The 18534-nt window shown below is 56.0% G+C and overlaps 3 protein-coding genes and 2 pseudogenes across 8 annotated transcripts in view; all 5 read left to right on the top strand.

The window, feature by feature from the left end:
- Nucleotides 1–2070: 2070 nt before the first annotated feature.
- Nucleotides 2071–3081, top strand: LOC127462488 (feather beta keratin-like). The gene is made up of 2 exons (XM_051771133.1): nucleotides 2071–2112; nucleotides 2416–3081. Exon 2 carries the CDS (start codon nucleotides 2433–2435, stop codon nucleotides 2751–2753), a length of 321 nt encoding a protein of 106 aa, XP_051627093.1. The 5' UTR covers nucleotides 2071–2112; nucleotides 2416–2432; the 3' UTR covers nucleotides 2754–3081.
- Nucleotides 2095–14581, top strand: LOC127462477 (feather beta keratin). 5 transcript variants are annotated; one of them, XM_051771115.1, is made up of 2 exons: nucleotides 2095–2112; nucleotides 13333–14581. In XM_051771115.1, exon 2 carries the CDS (start codon nucleotides 13350–13352, stop codon nucleotides 13659–13661), a length of 312 nt encoding a protein of 103 aa, XP_051627075.1. In that variant the 5' UTR covers nucleotides 2095–2112; nucleotides 13333–13349; the 3' UTR covers nucleotides 13662–14581. The 5 variants fall into 5 exon arrangements, with proteins under 5 accessions (XP_051627075.1, XP_051627074.1, XP_051627073.1 ...); XM_051771114.1 differs by lacking the exon at nucleotides 2095–2112 and adding an exon at nucleotides 5460–5477; XM_051771113.1 differs by lacking the exon at nucleotides 2095–2112 and adding an exon at nucleotides 7793–7895.
- On the top strand, nucleotides 5350–6140 carry LOC127462448 (feather beta keratin-like; annotated as a pseudogene).
- LOC127462438 (feather beta keratin-like) overlaps nucleotides 7874–18534 on the top strand; it is a 23169-nt gene continuing 12508 nt past the window's right edge. Inside the window, exons 1-3 of one of the 2 annotated variants that reach the window (XM_051771058.1) lie at nucleotides 7874–7973; nucleotides 16341–16438; nucleotides 16752–17142. In XM_051771058.1, the coding sequence (XP_051627018.1) occupies nucleotides 7879–7973; nucleotides 16341–16438; nucleotides 16752–17080 (522 nt within the window). In that variant the 5' untranslated portion in view covers nucleotides 7874–7878 and the 3' untranslated portion in view covers nucleotides 17081–17142. Of the gene's footprint in view, nucleotides 7974–16340; nucleotides 16439–16751; nucleotides 17143–18534 lie in introns of those variants that run through there. The other variant, XM_051771057.1, reaches the window with a different exon arrangement.
- Nucleotides 8462–10470, top strand: LOC127462449 (feather beta keratin-like; annotated as a pseudogene).

The raw sequence follows: 18534 nt of genomic DNA, 5'->3' as shown, positions 1-18534 counted from the left end.
GGGGCAGCTCTGCTGGGGGGGACAGTGTTGGAAAATCCACATTCCCACCTTACTTTATTGCCCGGTGCTGCTGCATTAAACACTCCCAAGAATTCGAAGGAGCTGTGGGTCTGCCCCAGAAGTTTTACTGGAAGGTGGTTGTGCCACACAGAACTACTTTTTCATGAAAAGATCACCAGCCCTGGTTTGTGAGGCGGTTCAGGGAGTGGCCTCAGCTGCCCAATTTCAGGTGACGTTCTTGACCCAGTGACAGAACTACTGAAATTTTGTCACAGACTTGCAATATTTACATAGTTTGTGCCGTCGGTGTGTCTCAACCATTAATGAATATTTGGGACTAACTTTGAAGTTCTTCCCTTGAAAGGGACCAAAGGAGAAGCTTCCCTGTTGTTGCCCAGCCCTGGGGACCCGCAGACAGACACACCCGGGTGGCTTCTGACTGTGGGATGAGGGGGAAGGAAAGATCAGGATTCTGATACTCTTTGGGAGGAAACTCGGAGTGGAAGATGCTTTTTTAATGAAAAAAAATATTTTCTAAACCCAATTCCATTATTTGTGGGCTCACAGAATGGTTTGGGTTAAAAGGACTTTTAAAGATCTTCTAATTCCACCCCCTGCCCGGGGCAGGGACACCTCCCACTACCCTGGGTTGCTCAATGTCCTGTCCAGCCTGGCTTTGGATTGATCACATCCTGGAACTGATCACTTCTTCAGCCTCGATAATTACAGGATGCCTTCCCAGTTAATTTGGTTCCTGAATCCTTAAAAAGAAATAAAAAAATTATACAAATAAAATCCCAAATCTGTGTGGGATGATGGGCAGAAACTCCGCTGGTTGAACAATTTTATCCCTTCACAGGCAATTTAATTCTTGTTTTGCTGCAATCACGACATATTAAACTCTGCTTTAATGAATGAAATGAAACAGAAATGGTTCAGGGTGCAAAAATTCAAGCTGCAGACTTTCTTCATTTGGTCAGCCAAAATTACCCCCTCAAATGGCTTGACTGTGGTAGGAATGACTGTTTGCTGCTCCGAGTGAAACATTTGGGTTTCTGGGTTTGGGTTTGGTAACAAATAAACCCAAATTATGTGCCCCGTGTTCCCAATTGCTCTCATTCCTTTGCAGAGCTGTCTGAATACTCTTAAGTGGATGTTCTGGCCACCAATTGTGGTGCCAGGACATAAAACCCTGGCTTAGGCCAGCCCTAATTAGGCCAGGGACACAACTTGCCCAATGGCCCGTGTCCAACAGCGGGTGCTGAGTGGTTTGTTCCCACTGAGGAACATTCCAGCTCCTGGTGGAAAAAGGGAGGGAAAAACCACTCCCTGAGACTTTCCAGGAGTTGCTCTGCGGGTCAGAGGAGGAATTATTCCCAAAAATTACTTGAAAAAACAAACATTTTTAAAAACTCTGATGGTGTTGGGAATTTAAAGAACTTGGAGATGCTGCAAAAGTTGAAGGGAGTGACATAATAAATATAAACCATGACAGGGTTTCTGGAATAAAATGGTTGATGGTGACTGAAAAGCTAAAAAATGGGTGCCATGGAGGGTTTGTGACCTAATTAGGCTTTTATCTAAAACAAAACTTGGTTCTCAATGAGAGGTTCAAACCAGACATGTGGTGCATGAGACAGAGAAAAATACCTGGAACTGCATTTGTGCAAAACATGCAAATGTTCCCAATCTGCAGCTCTCTGGGGTGAGTCTGGCAGCATTTTAATTGTAATTTGGAAATGGCCCTCAGACAGACAAGCCAGTGACTAAACTGAGAGGCAGAGGAGGAAAAACACGTTGCTTTCCAAGCAGATCACCATAAATGTCTAAATTACCTGCACCAACAACGCCGGGCACGGAAAGCGTTTGATCTCTAATTATGGCACAGAAAACAAGGCTCTGGGCTGGAAGGGGGATGCCACCAGCATGGAAACGGGGAAGGAGCATTGCAGCACCAAATCAAAGCCTCTTTCAGGAGCAGGGAGTGTTTTCCATGCAAGATGAGCTTGGTAAACACGTGGGGAGGGTGCCCTGGGCTGTGCTGGGCTCTATAAAACCCGTCCAGCTGCAGGTCCCTCATCCACTTCTGCCTTCTCCTCCTCGGTGAACCAGGTGAGCTGCAGGAGCCTTCCCCTGTTCCTCTTCTCTGTCCCTTTTCTCTTTCCCCTCTGGTCTCAGTGCAGCTTCTCCTGAGACCATTTCTGTTCTCTCTTGTTCCACACTCTCAGTTCCCTGCCACCGTTCTGGGGGTGGGAGAAGGTCTGGGGCTTTCATTGCAGGGACCCCTTCACTACCAAGTCACTTTAATGTTCCTTCCTCCCTGTTCAGGCTGTGCCTGAAAACCACCCTGTGTCTTTTTTGACAAGAAACCTGCCTCTCACGCTCTGCCTGTGCTGTCCCTGCCCTCTGTGCCAGGTCTGCCAGCCCCAGCCATGTCCTGCTACGACCTGTGCCGTCCCTGCGGCCCCACCCCGCTGGCCAACAGCTGCAACGAGCCCTGTGTGAGGCAGTGCCAGGACTCCCGGGTGATCATCGAACCCTCGCCCGTGGTGGTGACCCTGCCCGGGCCCATCCTGAGCTCCTTCCCCCAGAACACCGCCGTGGGATCCACCACCTCGGCCGCCGTGGGCAGCATCCTGAGAGAGGGAGGAGTGCCCATCAACTCCGGGGGCTTTGGCCTGGGCAGCCTTGGTGGCCTTGGTGGCTACGGCCTTGGTGGGCGCTACTGTGGCCGGAGGTGCCTGCCCTGCTAAAGCCGGGCCTGAGCCCAGCGAGTGCCTCGCCCAGGGAGCCCAAAGCCGGACTGAGGATGGAGCTGCTGGCCAGCGCTTGCCCAGGGCTTTCCTCCTGCTGCCCAGGAGGGAGGCAAAGGTGGCCAGCTGATGTCTTGTGCTTGTCCTGCTCTCTTCTGCTCCTCGTGAGCCCCTGTTGTCTCTGCCCTGCTGTGCCGGGGGTCCCTCCTGCCTCCAGCGGAGCGGGGTCCTGCTCCTGGCGCTCTGCCCGTGGGGGTGGGAGGCAGACGTGTGTCCCACTGCTGGGCAGGGCTGCCTGACTGGGTCCCTGCCAGCCCTCCCTGCTTTGTTTCTGTCTTTAAAGCCATTAAAATTTTTGCTGCATTGTACCTTGAGTCTCCTGGAGTTCCTTCAGTGCTGGGATGTGCAGCCCAGCTGCTCCTGGGGAATTGGGGTGCCCTGGGGGGGAATTGGGTGGGTGGTTAAAGGCCACTGATGGCCACTGGTCACACCTGGGTGAGCTGAGCACCCTCCAGGTGTGTGGGGATTGGAGGAGCCACGGGGCAGGGGAGGGTGTGTGGGACTGTGTGAGGTGACCACGAGGTGCCCCAGGGGACACGTGAGCCAGGAGGGAGTTGGTCACTGGCTCCCAGTTGATGAGGCAAAACACTGACCTGGTGGAAGATATTTCTGTGCAGGTTGACACCTCCTTTGAAACTCATTAAAATGTGCACAACATTATGTCCTGAGTCTCCTGGAGTTCCTTCAGTCCTGGGATGTGCAGCCAAGCTGCTCCCTGGGGAATGTGATGCCCTGGAGGGGAAGTGGGTGGGTGATTAAAGGCCAGTGATGGACCTTTCTCCCCCCTGGATGTGCTGAGCAACCCCAAAGACCAGAGGCACTGGATGAGCCATGGCATGGAGGGTGTGTGCTGTGGTGTCACTGTGCCAAGGGTGACCACGAGGTGCCCCAGGGGACACGTGAGCAAGAAGGGAGGTTGGTCATTGGCATCCAGTTGCTGAGCCAAGCCATGGGCCTGCTGGGAGATGTTTCTGTGCAGGTCAACACCCACCTGCCCAAGGCTGTGATTGTCTGTTACCACCTGGAATTGGTCCTGCCCCTCCCCTCCTCCAAGCACTTCCTCCAAACCCTGGAGCCAGAGGTAGCCCCCAGGAGCTGAAGGGATGGTGGCACCCGGGGCAACTGAGTAAAGGGGAAGTGAGTCCTCTGCCAGAGGAGAAGGTGATGAGGAGGGTGGGGGGACATGAATATGGGAGGGGGGTTGACACACAGGAATCATCCCCCCTCATCCCAAAGGGATGAGCAGTGTCAGTGACACGTCCTGGGCACTGTTCCTGGGGTTAGAAGGGAGCAGGAGAAGCACCTGATCCCCCCCAGAAGAGTCCTGTGGGCAGAAGCATTAAGTGGTGAGGAGTCATTCCCTGTGTGTCACTGTGTCCTGAAGGGACAGGAGCCTGGAGCAGATGGGCAGCAAATGCTCCAGAAATGCCACTCAGCTGCTGTGCACACTGGAGCTGCAGAGGTCACCAGCAGGGATCCTTTGGTCCCTCCAACCTGCCCTTCTGCCTCCAGTCTGGGGATCCTGAGGGCCTGGGATCCCACCAGCCCAGGTCTCTGTCCCTCCTTCCCAGCCAGGCAGTGCTTTGGTCCTGCTGCTCTGGTTGTACTTGAGGGAGAGCAGAAAGCACCTTTTGTTCTCTGCTCCTCCATCTGTCCTTGCAAAGACTCATGAGCAGGGCTGGGTGTCCTGTGGAATTCCTGCCAAGGGTTTGGCCACGTGCCATGGGTTGGGATGTGCCAAAGCAGTATCTGTGGCAAACCACGGGCAGAAAGAAGGACATGTGTCCATTGGGCAGGATGTGCCTTGGTCACAGGGATGGCTCCAAGTCAAGGAGGTGCCTTCAGCCAAGAGTGCTGGGAGGGGAACCTTCATCCTTGACCACTGATAATTGGGCTGGGGGACAAGGTGGGGCTGGGCACAGGGTGGACTCGGTGACCTTGGAGGTCTTTTCCATCCTCAGGGATTCTGGAATTCTGTGATTCAGCCAAGAGTGTTTAGAGGGGAATAGCCTTCTGCCAAGGGTACTCTGCTGCTTAAGGTGGGGATGAAGGAGAGGAGGAAAAAAGCAAAAGAAGCAGCAAACTTGTGCTGAGATCAAAGCTTGGTCTCAAAGAGAGTCTAAAGCCCAAGAGCAGAGGAGCCCTGCCCAGAAAGGCGATGCCTAAACCCGAGTGAGTGAGCCCAGCCTGAGAGCAGGTGAGGGCTGGTGCCGACCCTCAGAGGTGGATGTCCAGGCTGAAGCCTCAGGGGGATGAGGAGCCTGACCCAATTTGTCAGGAAAGAGTTTAAAGCAGGGCCCTGGAGGGCAAGGACTGGCACCACCTGGTCAAGTGGGACAGTCCTCAGCCCCGGCTGCGTCACCCTCTTCGTGCTGACGTCTCATTTTCCTTGGGAACATTTTGGCCTCTAATAGTGTCACTTGAAAGGAGCCTGGGAGGCTCCTGGGCCCGGCAGGGCCGGGGAAATGAAAAGGCAGTGTTGCAGGGCAAAAATAAAAACACTAATTTTTTTTAATTGGGATGTTTTGCATGGGAGATGAGCTTGGCAAACACGTTCCATGGCAAAGGTGCTTCTGGGCCCAGGGCTGTTCGGGGCTCTATAAAAGCCCGTCCGACTGCAGCTCCTCATCCACTTCTCCTGCCTTCTCCTCCTCGGTGAACCAGGTGAGCAGCAAGAGCCTTCCTCTGCTTCTGTTCTGTGTCTTTTTTCTCTTTCTCTTCTGGCTTCCTCTGGGTCTTTACCTCAGGTCTGTTTTGCTGAGACAGTGGGTGCTCATCTCTGTTCTCTTCACCACACTGGAGGGAGCGGGGAGAAGGTCTTGGCTGTGCTTGTGGGGCTCTTTTGGGGACTGCAACACCTGAAGTTCTCTTCTTCCCTATTGAGGCTGTCCTTTCTCTCTTGGTCTATGTTTCCTTTTGCTGAGCAGGATCTCAGGCCGTGCCTCACGCTCTGCCCGTGCTGTCCCTGCCCTCTGTGCCAGGTCTGCCAGCCCCAGCCATGTCCTGCTACGACCTGTGCCGTCCCTGCGGCCCCACCCCGCTGGCCAACAGCTGCAACGAGCCCTGTGTGAGGCAGTGCCAGGACTCCCGGGTGGTGATCCAGCCCTCGCCCGTGGTGGTGACCCTGCCCGGGCCCATCCTGAGCTCCTTCCCCCAGAACACCGCCGTGGGATCCACCACCTCGGCCGCCGTGGGCAGCATCCTCAGCGAGTCCGGGGTGCCCATCAACTCCGGGGGCTTTGGCCTTGGTGGCCTTGGTGGCTACGGCCTTGGTGGGCGCTACTGTGGCCGGAGGTGCCTGCCCTGCTAAAGCCGGGCCTGAGCCCAGCGAGTGCCTCGCCCAGGGAGCCCAAAGCCGGACTGAGGATGGAGCTGCTGGCCAGCGCTTGCCCAGGGCTTTCCTCCTGCTGCCCAGGAGGGAGGCAAAGGTGGCCAGCTGATGTCTTGTGCTTGTCCTGCTCTCTTCTGCTCCTCGTGAGCCCCTGTTGTCTCTGCCCTGCTGTGCCGGGGGTCCCTCCTGCCTCCAGCGGAGCGGGGTCCTGCTCCTGGCGCTCTGCCCGTGGGGGTGGGAGGCAGACGTGTGTCCCACTGCTGGGCAGGGCTGCCTGACTGGGTCCCTGCCAGCCCTCCCTGCTTTGTTTCTGTCTTTACACTCATTAAAGTTTATGTTGCATTATATCCTGAGTCTCCTCGTGCTCCTTCGCTCCTGGGACACCCAGCTGAGCTGCTCAGGGGGAAATCACAGAATCACCAGTTTTTGAGGTTGGAATACACTTCTGGAGGTCATCTGGCCCAGCCTGGCTCATGTAGGGCCACATGGAGCCAGTTGCTGTAGGTTCAGGTGGCTCTTTGGTATCCCCAGGGCTGGAGTCCCCACCGTGTGCTCCATGTGTGTCAGTCACAGTGTTCCTGTGGTCCACTGTCACTGTCAGTGACATTATCAGTGGAACAGTGCTTCCTGAGGTTCCACTGGAGAATTCTGACTGTCCTTTTGTGTCCTTTTCTGCTCATCCTTTCAATGGGCAGCACTGACAAGATCCAAACTCCTTCCTCTTTGGATTTAAACCCATTACTAAGCCCTTCCCCCTGCCCCCAGCCTGCTCTTCCCAGCTCTCAGTCTTTCCTCACGTGTGTGTGATGCTCCAGCCCCTTCATCAGCCCCGTGGCCTTTCCTCTGACTTGCTCCAGTTTGTCCACGTCTCCCTTGCACTGAGGAGCCCAGAACTGAAGGGGGAGGAACAACTCCCTCATCCCACTAAAGCATCCCAGGGTCCAACAGCAAACGTGACCCCACCCAGGGAAAAGGGGTGGCTGAAAGGATGTGGGGCACTTGTATCCTTTTGGAGGGTTTTAGAGTGGGTGTCCCACTGAAATGGTCACCTGGAGGAGACTGTCCCGTGCACATGACAAAGTGATCAAAGTCACCCACATCCCTTTGTCCTGAACACCAGACTCGTGTCTCCCAGAAAACCCCGCGGCACCTTCCATGGCTCCCAACCTGTGTGTGAGGTGTGACAGGAGCCCAAGGGGTTGTGACCCTTCCCTTCTGCCCCCAAGGCACCCCTTGGTGCCTTCCCCTCCCCTTCTGAAGTTGTCAGAGGCGCTGGCAGAGCTGCACAAGCACAGGGAGTTCATGGGACCTGCAGCTCATGACATGTGTGAGGGCATTCAGTAGGTCCCTCTGAGCCCCCTGCACACAGGGGAAGGAAAGAAAGGAGCTCTCCAGGATGAGACATCGTGTCTTCCACCCCAGACTGCAAAACCACTGATGGGGGGGAGTAACATCACTCCTGGGTTAAGTTCACAGAATCAAAAACTGCAGAGTCACAGAATCACAGAGTCACAGAGTAACAGAGTCACAGAATCACAGAACCACAGTCACAGAACCACAGAATCACAGTCACAGAATCACAGAATCACAGAATCACAGAATCACAGAGTCACAGAATCACAGAATCACAGAACATGCTGAGTTGGAAGGGACCCACAAGGATCAAGTCCAATCCTTACCCCTGCACAGGATCAGCCCCAAGGATGACACCATGAACTTGTTGTGTAGTTGGTGATGCAGAAGAGGACAAGGTGCTTGTCCAAGGTGCTTGTCCCACATCTGTCCTCCAGGGGTGATGTTTTGCCCTGTGCCTCCTACTCTTGCTTCAGGTAGAGTGGGGGTCACTTCTTGTGCTGTCCCATAACCCGTGGGAGCCCCTGCAGTGCCTTCCCCCACGGCTGAAAGGAGATCACTGTCCACAACTTCCTCAGGGGGGGCAGAGGAGGGGCATCACCAACCTCTGCTCTCTGACCAGGGACAGGAGCCAGGGAATGGCCTGGAGCTGTGCCAGGGCAGGGTTAGGTTGGACATCAGGAGAAGGTTCTTCCCCCAGAGGGTGGTTGGCACTGACCAGGCTCCCCAGGGCAGTGGGCACGGCCCCCAGGCTGCCAGAGCTCCAGGAGGGTTTGGGCAACACTCTGAGGGACAGGGTGGGATTGTTGGGGTGTCTGTGCAGGGCCAGGGGTCGGATGGATGATCCTTGTGGGTCCCTTCCAGCTCAGGATATCCCAGGATTCCCTGAACAGCAGCTGCTGTCAGCAAACCCCCCCCAAAGCACCCCCATGAACACTCAGGATCTGAGCTGGCAGCAGGAGAACTGGGGGGTTCCAGAACCATTCCAGGGAGGGAAGGCAGAGTCTGGGAACGATGAGAGAGTGCAGAGCCTTCAGGCAGCCCCTCACCATCAGTGCTGCCTGTGGGATGGGCCAGCTGGGAGCTGCATGTCTGAGTGTGCCCAGGTGCTTGGCAGTGGAACCAGTGATCTCGATGTCTGCTTGCCTCCAGTGTTTTCCCAGCCCATGAGTCCTTCTGAGGAGTTTTGATGTCTCATGGAGAGCTTTGCAAGCTCTTTCCACTGCCTGTTATTGAGTCAGGGTGTAGGCCCACAGAAGTGGTTTGTAGAGCTGGGGATGGAGAAGTGCTGGAAAGCTCCAACACTGATATTTGGTGCTGGGTGGAGGTGGTGGAGAGTCTCAGTGTGGAGAGGACTGTCCCTGCTTTTCAAACATCCTTCTCCTGCTGATTGGAGAATCCTGGGGGGTCTCCAATGAAGGCAAGGAAGGGAGAAGAGCATATGGATTTCTCTTGATGCGGAATTCCTGATTCTGAAACCTTACAGAGTGTCCAAGGTGACAGGGAAGTTTACACCCAGCCCTGCTGCAGTTGGTATTCGCTTAAGCAATGGATGTGGTGACTCCTGCCACAGAAAACACATTGTAAGCCTGGCCTATTATTTTAGAGTTGCCAGAAGCCATGCCCTGTTCATTATGAGAAGCCTCTCCCGGAGGGCAAAGGGCCTGGACTCACCTGGAGAAATGGGACACTCAGCACCCGCTGCCTCATCTGCCCGTGCTGACGTGTCCTGGCCCCTGGGAACATTTTGGCCTCTAATAGTGTCACTTGAAAGGAGCCTGGGAGGCTGACTGGGCATGGCAGGGCCAGGGAAATGAAAAGGCACTTTGCATCCCCATTTCTGTAATTGGGATGTTTTGCATGGGAGATGAGCTTGGTAAACACGTTCCATGGCAAAGGTGCTTCTGGGCCCGGGGCTGTGCGGGGCTCTATAAAAGCCCGTCCGACTGCAGCTCCTCATCCACTTCTCCTACCTTCTCCTCCTCGGTGAACCAGGTGAGCTGCAACCACCTTTGCTGCCTTCTTGTCTTTCTCCTCTTTCTGCTTCTCTTCTGGCCTCAGCTCTGGCCGTGCCCTGTGCAGCTCTTGCTGAGAGCTTTGTACCTGGATCTGCTCCCGAGCTCTCTGTTTGGTGGGAGGAGGTGGGAGAAGGTGTTGGGTTCTCTTTGTAGGGAAACTGAGGGGATGGGGTCCCTAATCCTTTCTTCCTCCCGAAGCCTGTCCCTTCTTCCCAGTCTCTGCTCTTCCTCCTGCTGAGCAGGATCTCAGGCCGTGCCTCACGCTCTGCCTGTGCTGTCCCTGCCCTCTGTGCCAGGTCTGCCAGCCCCAGCCATGTCCTGCTACGACCTGTGCCGTCCCTGCGGCCCCACCCCGCTGGCCAACAGCTGCAACGAGCCCTGTGTGAGGCAGTGCCAGGACTCCCGGGTGATCATCGAACCCTCGCCCGTGGTGGTGACCCTGCCCGGGCCCATCCTGAGCTCCTTCCCCCAGAACACCGCCGTGGGATCCACCACCTCGGCCGCCGTGGGCAGCATCCTGAGCGAGTCCGGGGTGCCCATCAACTCCGGGGGCTTTGGCCTTGGTGGCCTTGGTGGCTACGGCCTTGGTGGGCGCTACTGTGGCCGGAGGTGCCTGCCCTGCTAAAGCCGGGCCTGAGCCCAGCGAGTGCCTCGCCCAGGGAGCCCAAAGCCGGACTGAGGATGGAGCTGCTGGCCAGCGCTTGCCCAGGGCTTTCCTCCTGCTGCCCAGGAGGGAGGCAAAGGTGGCCAGCTGATGTCTTGTGCTTGTCCTGCTCTCTTCTGCTCCTCGTGAGCCCCTGTTGTCTCTGCCCTGCTGTGCCGGGGGTCCCTCCTGCCTCCAGCGGAGCGGGGTCCTGCTCCTGGCGCTCTGCCCGTGGGGGTGGGAGGCAGACGTGTGTCCCACTGCTGGGCAGGGCTGCCTGACTGGGTCCCTGCCAGCCCTCCCTGCTTTGTTTCTGTCTTTAAAGCCATTAAAATTTTTGCTGCATTGTACCTTGAGTCTCCTGGAGTTCCTTCAGTGCTGGGATGTGCAGCCGAGCTGCTCCTGGGGAATTGGGGTGCCCTGGGGGGGAATTGGGTGGGTGGTTAAAGGCCACTGATGGCCACTGGTCACACCTGGGTGAGCTGAGCACCCTCCAGGTGTGTGGGGATTGGAGGAGCCACGGGGCAGGGGAGGGTGTGTGGGACTGTGTGAGGTGACCACGAGGTGCCCCAGGGGACACGTGAGCCAGGAGGGAGGTTGGTCACTGGCTCCCAGTTGCTGAGCCAAGCCATGGACCTGCTGGGAGACATTTCTGTGCAGGCCAACACCCACCTGCCCAAGGCTCTCACTGTGTGTTACCACCTACAACTGGTCCTCTCCCTTCCCTCCTCCAAGCACCTCCTCCAAACCCTGGAACCAGAGGGAGTCACAAACAAGGAGAGGAGGTGTGTAGTACCCAGTACAACTGGGTAAAAGCTCATATGAGTTCTGATTTTCAGTGTTCTTCCCTTTTCCTCCCTTTTTGCTGTGTTTATCCATGGGGAATGGTGGGTATCCAGCATTACATTCTTCTTCCAACAGAGTCAAAGGCTGCTTTTCTTCAGCTGTGATGGGGTTCATGTGCTCTCACCACACGGTTGCCTTCTTGTCTTCCTGAAATAAAGTGATCCTTCAAAGGTCCCCTGTGTCTTTATCTGCTGGAGAACCCTGTAGAAATGCCCTCCCACCCATGACTGGGAGCCATGAGGAGCCCTCAGCAGGAACAAGGTCAAACCCAACCCAGGGAAGGAAAGGAACCCCGTCAGGACATGTCCTGAAGGAACAGGGTGGGTCAAGATCCTGACCCCTGCTGCTCTCTGGGCTGGGTTTGCTGGCACTGCCAGCCCTCAGGAGCTCCTGGTGAGCTGTGTGTGCCCTCAGTGAGAGCTGTGTGTGCCCTCAGGAACTGGTGAGACCTGTGTGTGCCCTCAGGAGCTCCTGGTGAGCTGTGTGTGCCCTCAGGAACTGGTGAGAGCTGTGTGTGCCCTCAGGAGCTCCTGATGAGAGCTGTGTGTGCCCTCAGGAGCTCCTGGTGAGCTGTGTGTGCCCTCAGTGAGAGCTGTGTGTGCCCTCAGGAGCTCCTGGTGAGCTGTGTGTGCCCTCAGGAACTGGTGAGAGCTGTGTGTGCCCTCAGGAGCCCCTGGTGAGCTGTGTGTGCCCTCAGGAGCCCCTGGCGAGCTGTGTGTGCCCTCAGGAGTGTTGCTGAGTGTTAGGAACTGTGTTTGCTGCTGTGTTGGGTTGGTATTGCCAGGTTCTGGTAGGGGGGGATTCTGTGAGAAGCTGCCAGAAGGTTACCCCGTGTCCATGGAGCCAATTCCAGCCGGATCCAGGACGGACCCGCCACTGGCCAAGGCTGAACCCATCAGGAATGGTGGTGACACCTCTGGGATAACTCATTCCCATCTCCCTGCACTGCTGGGGGAGAACTTGGGAAGGAGGGGGGTGGGGGGAAAGGTGTTTTTAAGATTTATTTTACTTCTCATTCTCCTGCTCTGATTCCATTGGTAATAAATTCAGTTCATGTCCCACCCTGAGCCTGTTCTGCCCGTGATGGTGCTCGGGGAGGGATCTCCCCCAGACCTCATCTCGACCCACAAACCCTTGTTGTATTTTCTCTCCTCTGCCCAGTTGCAGAGGGCAGTGACAGAGAGGTTTGGTGTCCAGGGCCAACCCTCCCCCAGCTCTCTGGTCAGATGTAGGGCCAAAGAAAAATGAGGGTATGGCCACAGGGGATGGAAGAAGGAAGAGGTTTGAAGTCAGAAGATGTTCTTGTTAGGGAGTGGTTTCTGCAGGATAACAATGACTAATACCTGAATGATGGGAAAGCAGCATCATTCCTTCTGGAACGTTCTTGTTCTGCTGATTGGAGAACTCCAGGCAACTCAAAAAAGGCAAAAGAGACAGGATAATTTGTTTTAAAGGCAATATGAGATAAAAGTTCAAAACCAAACAGTCTCTCTGATGAAGAAATGATGTCTAACGAGGCTTAAAAGGCCTTGGAGTCACAGAGAGCAACACCTCTGGCCAGTCCCTGCCAGAGCCTGCCCTTTAATCCTGGCTTTATAATGAAAAAAACTGCATTTGTTACTACAAAGACTGAAAGGCAGCCTCAGGAGGGGAAGGTGCTGACATCACCTGGAAATGTGGCCCCGCTCCACCCAGGTGGCTGAAACCCCAGCCCGGTTCTGGCTGAAAAATACCCTGAACACATTTTGGCCTCTGATGCTGCTGCTTGAAAGGAGCCAGTGAGGCTGACTGGGCAGGGCAGGAGCAGGGAAATGAAAAGGCGGCGTTGCAGGGAAGGTAAACAACCACCAGTTTACTTAATTGGGATGCTTTGCATAAAATATGAGCTTGTTGGTAAATACATTCCATGTGCAAAGTCGCGTCTGGGCCCGGGGCTGAGCGGGGCTCTATAAAACCTCTCCAGCTGCAGGTCCCTCATCCACTTCTCTGCCTTCTCCTCCTTGGTGAACCAGGTGAGCTGCAGGAGCCTTTGCCTCCCTCTTCCCTTTCCCTTCTTCTCTTTTTCTTCTGCCCCCAACCAAATCTTTGCCCCTGTGCAGCTTTCCCTGAGAACTTTGGTCTCCCTCCCGCTGTCTGTGCTGCCCCTCTTCTTCACTGAGGAGGGGCTGGGCTTTCCTTACAGGGAAAAATCTTTGGGGTCAGGGCTGTTGAATCTCCCTTCCTCCCCATTCAGACTGTGCTTTCTCCCAGTCTATGTTTCCTTTTGCTGAGCAGGATCTCAGGCCGTGCCTCATGCTCTGCCCGTGCTGTCTCTGCCCTCTGTGCCAGGTCTGCCAGCCCCAGCCATGTCCTGCTACGACCTGTGCCGTCCCTGCGGCCCCACCCCGCTGGCCAACAGCTGCAACGAGCCCTGTGTGAGGCAGTGCCAGGACTCCCGGGTGGTGATCCAGCCCTCGCCCGTGGTGGTGACCCTGCCCGGGCCCATCCTGAGCTCCTTCCCCCAGAACACCGCCGTGGGATCCACCACCTCGGCCGCCGTGGGCAGCATCCTCAGCGAGGAGGGAGTGCCCATCAACTCCGGGGGCTTTGGCCTTGGTGGCCTTGGTGGCTACGGCCTTGGTGGGCGCTACTGTGGCCGGAGGTGCCTGCCCTGCTAAAGCCGGGCCTGAGCCCAGCGAGTGCCTCGCCCAGGGAGCCCAAAGCCGGACTGAGGATGGAGCTGCTGGCCAGCGCTTGCCCAGGGCTTTCCTCCTGCTGCCCAGGAGGGAGGCAAAGGTGGCCAGCTGATGTCTTGTGCTTGTCCTGCTCTCTTCTGCTCCTCGTGAGCCCCTGTTGTCTCTGCCCTGCTGTGCCGGGGGTCCCTCCTGCCTCCAGCGGAGCGGGGTCCTGCTCCTGGCGCTCTGCCCGTGGGGGTGGGAGGCAGACGTGTGTCCCACTGCTGGGCAGGGCTGCCTGACTGGGTCCCTGCCAGCCCTCCCTGCTTTGTTTCTGTCTTTACACTCATTAAAGTTTGTGTTGCATTGTACCTTGAGTCTCCTGGAGTTCCTTCAGTGCTGGGATGGGCAGCCGAGCTGCTCCGGGGAATTGTGGTGCCCTGGGGGGGATGAAAGTGGGGAGTGAACCATTTGCATGCCTGGATGAGCTGAGTAACCAGCAAGGCCATGGTCATCAGAAGTGACGTGGGACAATGGAGGGTGTGTGATGGGGGGTGAGCAAGCAGAGAGTGACCACGAGGTGCCCCAGGGGACACGTGAGCATGAAGGGAGGTTGGTCACTGGCTCCCAGTTGATGAGGCAAAACACTGACCTGCTGGAAGACATTTCTGTGCAGGTCAACACCCACCTGCCCAGAGCTGTTCTTGCAAGTTTGCACCTACAACCAGTTGTTTTCCTTTTCTTCATCCAAGCACAACATCCAAACCCTGAAACACAAGGGGCACCCCAAGGAGCTGAAGGGACAGATTGTACCCAGGGCAGCTGCTAAATTTTGGTGCTTTGGGGATTGGCAGAGGAGGGGCCACTCAACTGAAGGAATCACAGAATCACTGAGGTTGGAAAAGCCCTCCCAGCCCATCCAGTCCCCCCTGTGCCCCATCCCCACCTTGGCCCCAGCCCAGAGCACTCAGTGCCACGGCCAGGCCTTCCCTGGGCACCTCCAGGGTGGGCACTCCAAACCTCCCTGGGCAGCCCCTGCCAAGGCCTGAACACCCTTTCCAGGGGGAAATTCCTCCTCATGGCCAACCTGACCCTCCCCTGGCAGAGCTTGAGGCCGTTCCCCCTCCTCCTGTCCCTTGTTCCCTGGGAGCAGAGCCCGACTCCCCCCCCGGCTCCCCCCTCCTGTCAGGGAGTTGCAGAGCCAAAGGTCCCCCCTGAGCCTCCTTTTGTCCAGGCTGAGCCCCCCCAACTCCCTCAGGAGTTCTCCAGCCCCTTCTCCAGCTCCATTCCCTTTCCCTGGACACTCTCCAGCCCCTCCGTGTCTTTCTTGCCCTGAGGGGCCCAGCCCTGGACACGGCACCCAGTAACATGTCCTGGGAACTGGAAGGGCTTGGAAGGGAGCAGCAGAAGCATCTGATCCGCCCCAGAAGAGTCCTGTGGGCAGAAGCATTAACTGGTGAGGAGTCATTCCCTGTGTGTCACTGTGTCCTGAAGGGACAGGAGCCTGGAGCAGATGGGCAGCAAATGCTCCAGAAATGCCACTCAGCTGCTGTGCACACTGGAGCTGCAGAGGTCACCAGCAGGGATCCTTTGGTCCCTCCAACCTGCCCTTCTGTCTCCAGTCTGGGGATCCTGAGGGCCTGGGATCCCACCAGCCCAGGTCTCTGTCCCTCCTTCCCAGCCAGGCAGTGCTTTGGTCCTGCTGCTCTGGTTGTACTTGAGGGAGAGCAGAAAGCACCTTTTGTTCTCTGCTCCTCCATCTGTCCTTGCAAAGACTCCCAGAATCCCTGAGGTTGGGAAAGACCTCCATAGGATTAAGTTCACCTTTTGACCTACCAAAATCTTTTCAAGCAGACCAGAGCACTGAGTGCCATGTCCAGTTGTTCCTTGAACACCTTCAGGGATGGGGACTCCACCACCTCCCCGTGTTGCTGAGCAGGGCTGGGTGTCCTGTGGAATTCCTGCCAAGGGTTTGGCCACATGCCATGGGTCGGGATGTGCCAAAGCAGTATCTGTGGCAAACCACGGGCAGAAAGAAGGACATGTGTCCATTGGGCAGGATGTGCCTTGGTCACAGGGATGGCTCCAAGTCAAGGAGGTGCCTTCAGCCAAGAGTGCTGGGAGGGGAACCTTTGTCCTTGACCACTGATAATTGTCTGCTTAAGGCAGATTGGGATGAAGGAGGGGAGGAAAAAGGCAAAAGAAGCAGGAAACTTGTGCTGAGATCAAAGCTTGGTCTCAAAGAGAGTCTAAAGCCCAAGAGCAGAGGAGCCCTGCCCAGAAAGGCGATGCCTAAACCCGAGTGAGTGAGCCCAGCCTGAGAGCAGGTGAGGGCTGGTGCCGACCCTCAGAGGTGGATGTCCAGGCTGAAGCCTCAGGGGGATGAGGAGCCTGACCCAATTTGTCAGGAAAGAGTTTAAAGTGAGGCCCTGGAGGGCAAAGGGCCTGGAATTACCTGGTGGAATGAGACACTCAGCACCCGCTGCCTCATCTGCCCGTGCTGACGTGTCCTGGCCCCTGGGAACATTTTGGCCTCTAATAGTGTCACTTGAAAGGAGCCTGGGAGGCTGACTGGGCATGGCAGGGCCAGGGAAATGAAAAGGCACTTTGCAGTGTCCCCATTTCTGTAATTGGGATGTTTTGCATGGGAGATGAGCTTGGCAAACACGTTCCATGGCAAAGGTGCTTCTGGGCCCGGGGCTGTGCGGGGCTCTATAAAAGCCCGTCCGACTGCAGGCTCCTCATCCACTTCTCCTGCCTTCTCCTCCTCGGTGAACCAGGTGAGCAGCAAGAGCCTTTGCCTCTCTCTTCCCTTTCCCTCGTTCTCTTTCTCCTGTGGCCTTGGCAGAAGCTTTGCTTCTCTGCAGTGGTCACTGAGAGCCTCATTCCTGCATCCTGCTCTCGTCACTTCTTTGTCCTTGTTCTTTGCTGGGGGGAGGTGGGAGAAGGAGTTGGGCTTTCGTTGCAGGGAGATCTCTGGGACTGGTGCTGTTGAATCTCCCTTCCTCTCCACTCAGGCTGTCCCTTCTCCCAGTCTGTGTTTCTCCTGCTGAGATCTCACTCTGCCCGTGCTGTCCCTGCCCTCTGTGCCAGGTCTGCCAGCCCCAGCCATGTCCTGCTACGACCTGTGCCGTCCCTGCGGCCCCACCCCGCTGGCCAACAGCTGCAACGAGCCCTGTGTGAGGCAGTGCCAGGACTCCCGGGTGGTGATCCAGCCCTCGCCCGTGGTGGTGACCCTGCCCGGGCCCATCCTGAGCTCCTTCCCCCAGAACACCGCCGTGGGATCCACCACCTCGGCCGCCGTGGGCAGCATCCTCAGCGAGGAGGGAGTGCCCATCAACTCCGGGGGCTTTGGCCTTGGTGGCCTTGGTGGCTACGGCCTTGGTGGGCGCTACTGTGGCCGGAGGTGCCTGCCCTGCTAAAGCCGGGCCTGAGCCCAGCGAGTGCCTCGCCCAGGGAGCCCAAAGCTGCTGGAGCTGCTGGACGGCGCTTCCAGGAGGGCTGAGCACCTTCACACCCTCCTCCAGCCCAGGGAGGGAAGGAAGGGGCTTTCTGGACACGTGGCCAACTTGTCTTGTTCTTTAAAATCCTGCCTTTGATGACTTTCCTTGTGTCTGTGAGTTGGAATTTCAGACTGACCTGGCTGTGCTTCTGAATGGTCAGTTGGATGGGTTTTATTCAGGAATTAAGGAAAAGCGGAGTCTTGCTTGCTGTCTCTCAGTTGGAATGGTTTAAGTGGTTTCTTTTCCCTTTATAAATATATGTATTCCTTTTGTTTTGCTGAAAACTACTTGACTTTTTATCATTAAACTGATGTTGCATCTGAATGTGAGTTTCGTTGTGGTTTCCTCCTCCCCTTTCGTCCCTTTGGGGCAGAATGTGTCATTATATGAAAATCTGTGCAGAGTGGAAAATGTGAATCCAATAATCACCACAATCCAGCTGAAAACAATAATTGAATTGGTTTTACACTCTTGAGAAGCACCAAACAGGTTCCCAAATATACTTCTCTTGCTAGTTTTTTTTTTCCCCAACTTTTTTTTCCCACCTCTGTGTGTAAAAGTACAATTGTGATATTTCAGCTTAGGCTTAGGCCCCACTAAAATCCACCTTAGTGCTGAGTGTAAATAGTTGTGGGACTTGAGGGAAAGAGCTGAGGGACTCGAGGGAAGACACCTGGAGTTCAAGTTCAGTGTGGAACCAGCCCAAGTGTCCACACAGCTGGGGAAAGAGGGGGACACAAGATGGGATAGAAGCAGGGAAGCCTGAGTTGGAAGGACCCCCAAGGATCACCCAAGTCCAACCCCTGGGCCTGCACAGACACCCCAAAATCCCCCCATGGCCCTCAGAGCGTTGTCCAAACGCTCCTGGAGCTCTGGCAGGTTTGGGGTTGGGACCATCCCTGGGGAGCCTGGGCAGTGCCCAACCACCTCTGGGGAAGAACCTCTTCCTGAGATCCACCTAAACCTCCCTGGCACAGCTCCAGCTGCTCCCTCAGGACCTGGAATGGTCACCAGAAGGAAAATCTCGGTGCCTGTCCCTCCACAGGGTCCCCTTGGAGGCCGTGGCTCGAGGCAGCAGAAGCAAAGTGTGAAAGCTGGTAAATGAGAAGGTCCTGGACTGAGCAGAGTCTGGGCTTAAAAATAGGTTCTCATGAGGGAATTTTCCAACTGATTGGATGGAATTCCTGCACCAGCCCTGCCCACAGGACTGGTCTGACTGAAGTAATTAGTTATTCCCTGAGATCTGTGAGGAATCACTGATTGCACTCTGAGGAGCATCAAAGAAGGGCCTCTCTGGGGGCAGGAAAGTGCCTTTCCAGGAGGCAAAGGGAGAATAAAGAGCAGAGAAATGAGTTTCAGGAGAACAAAATGTC

The sequence above is a fragment of the Manacus candei genome, unplaced genomic scaffold, assembly GCF_025592945.1.
Source record: "Manacus candei isolate 608988 ecotype Guabito, Panama unplaced genomic scaffold, ASM2559294v1 h1tg000128l, whole genome shotgun sequence".
Taxonomy (NCBI): domain Eukaryota; kingdom Metazoa; phylum Chordata; class Aves; order Passeriformes; family Pipridae; genus Manacus; species Manacus candei.
Note: the sequence above shows the minus strand (reverse complement) of the source record. Positions and strands in the feature narration are given on the sequence as shown.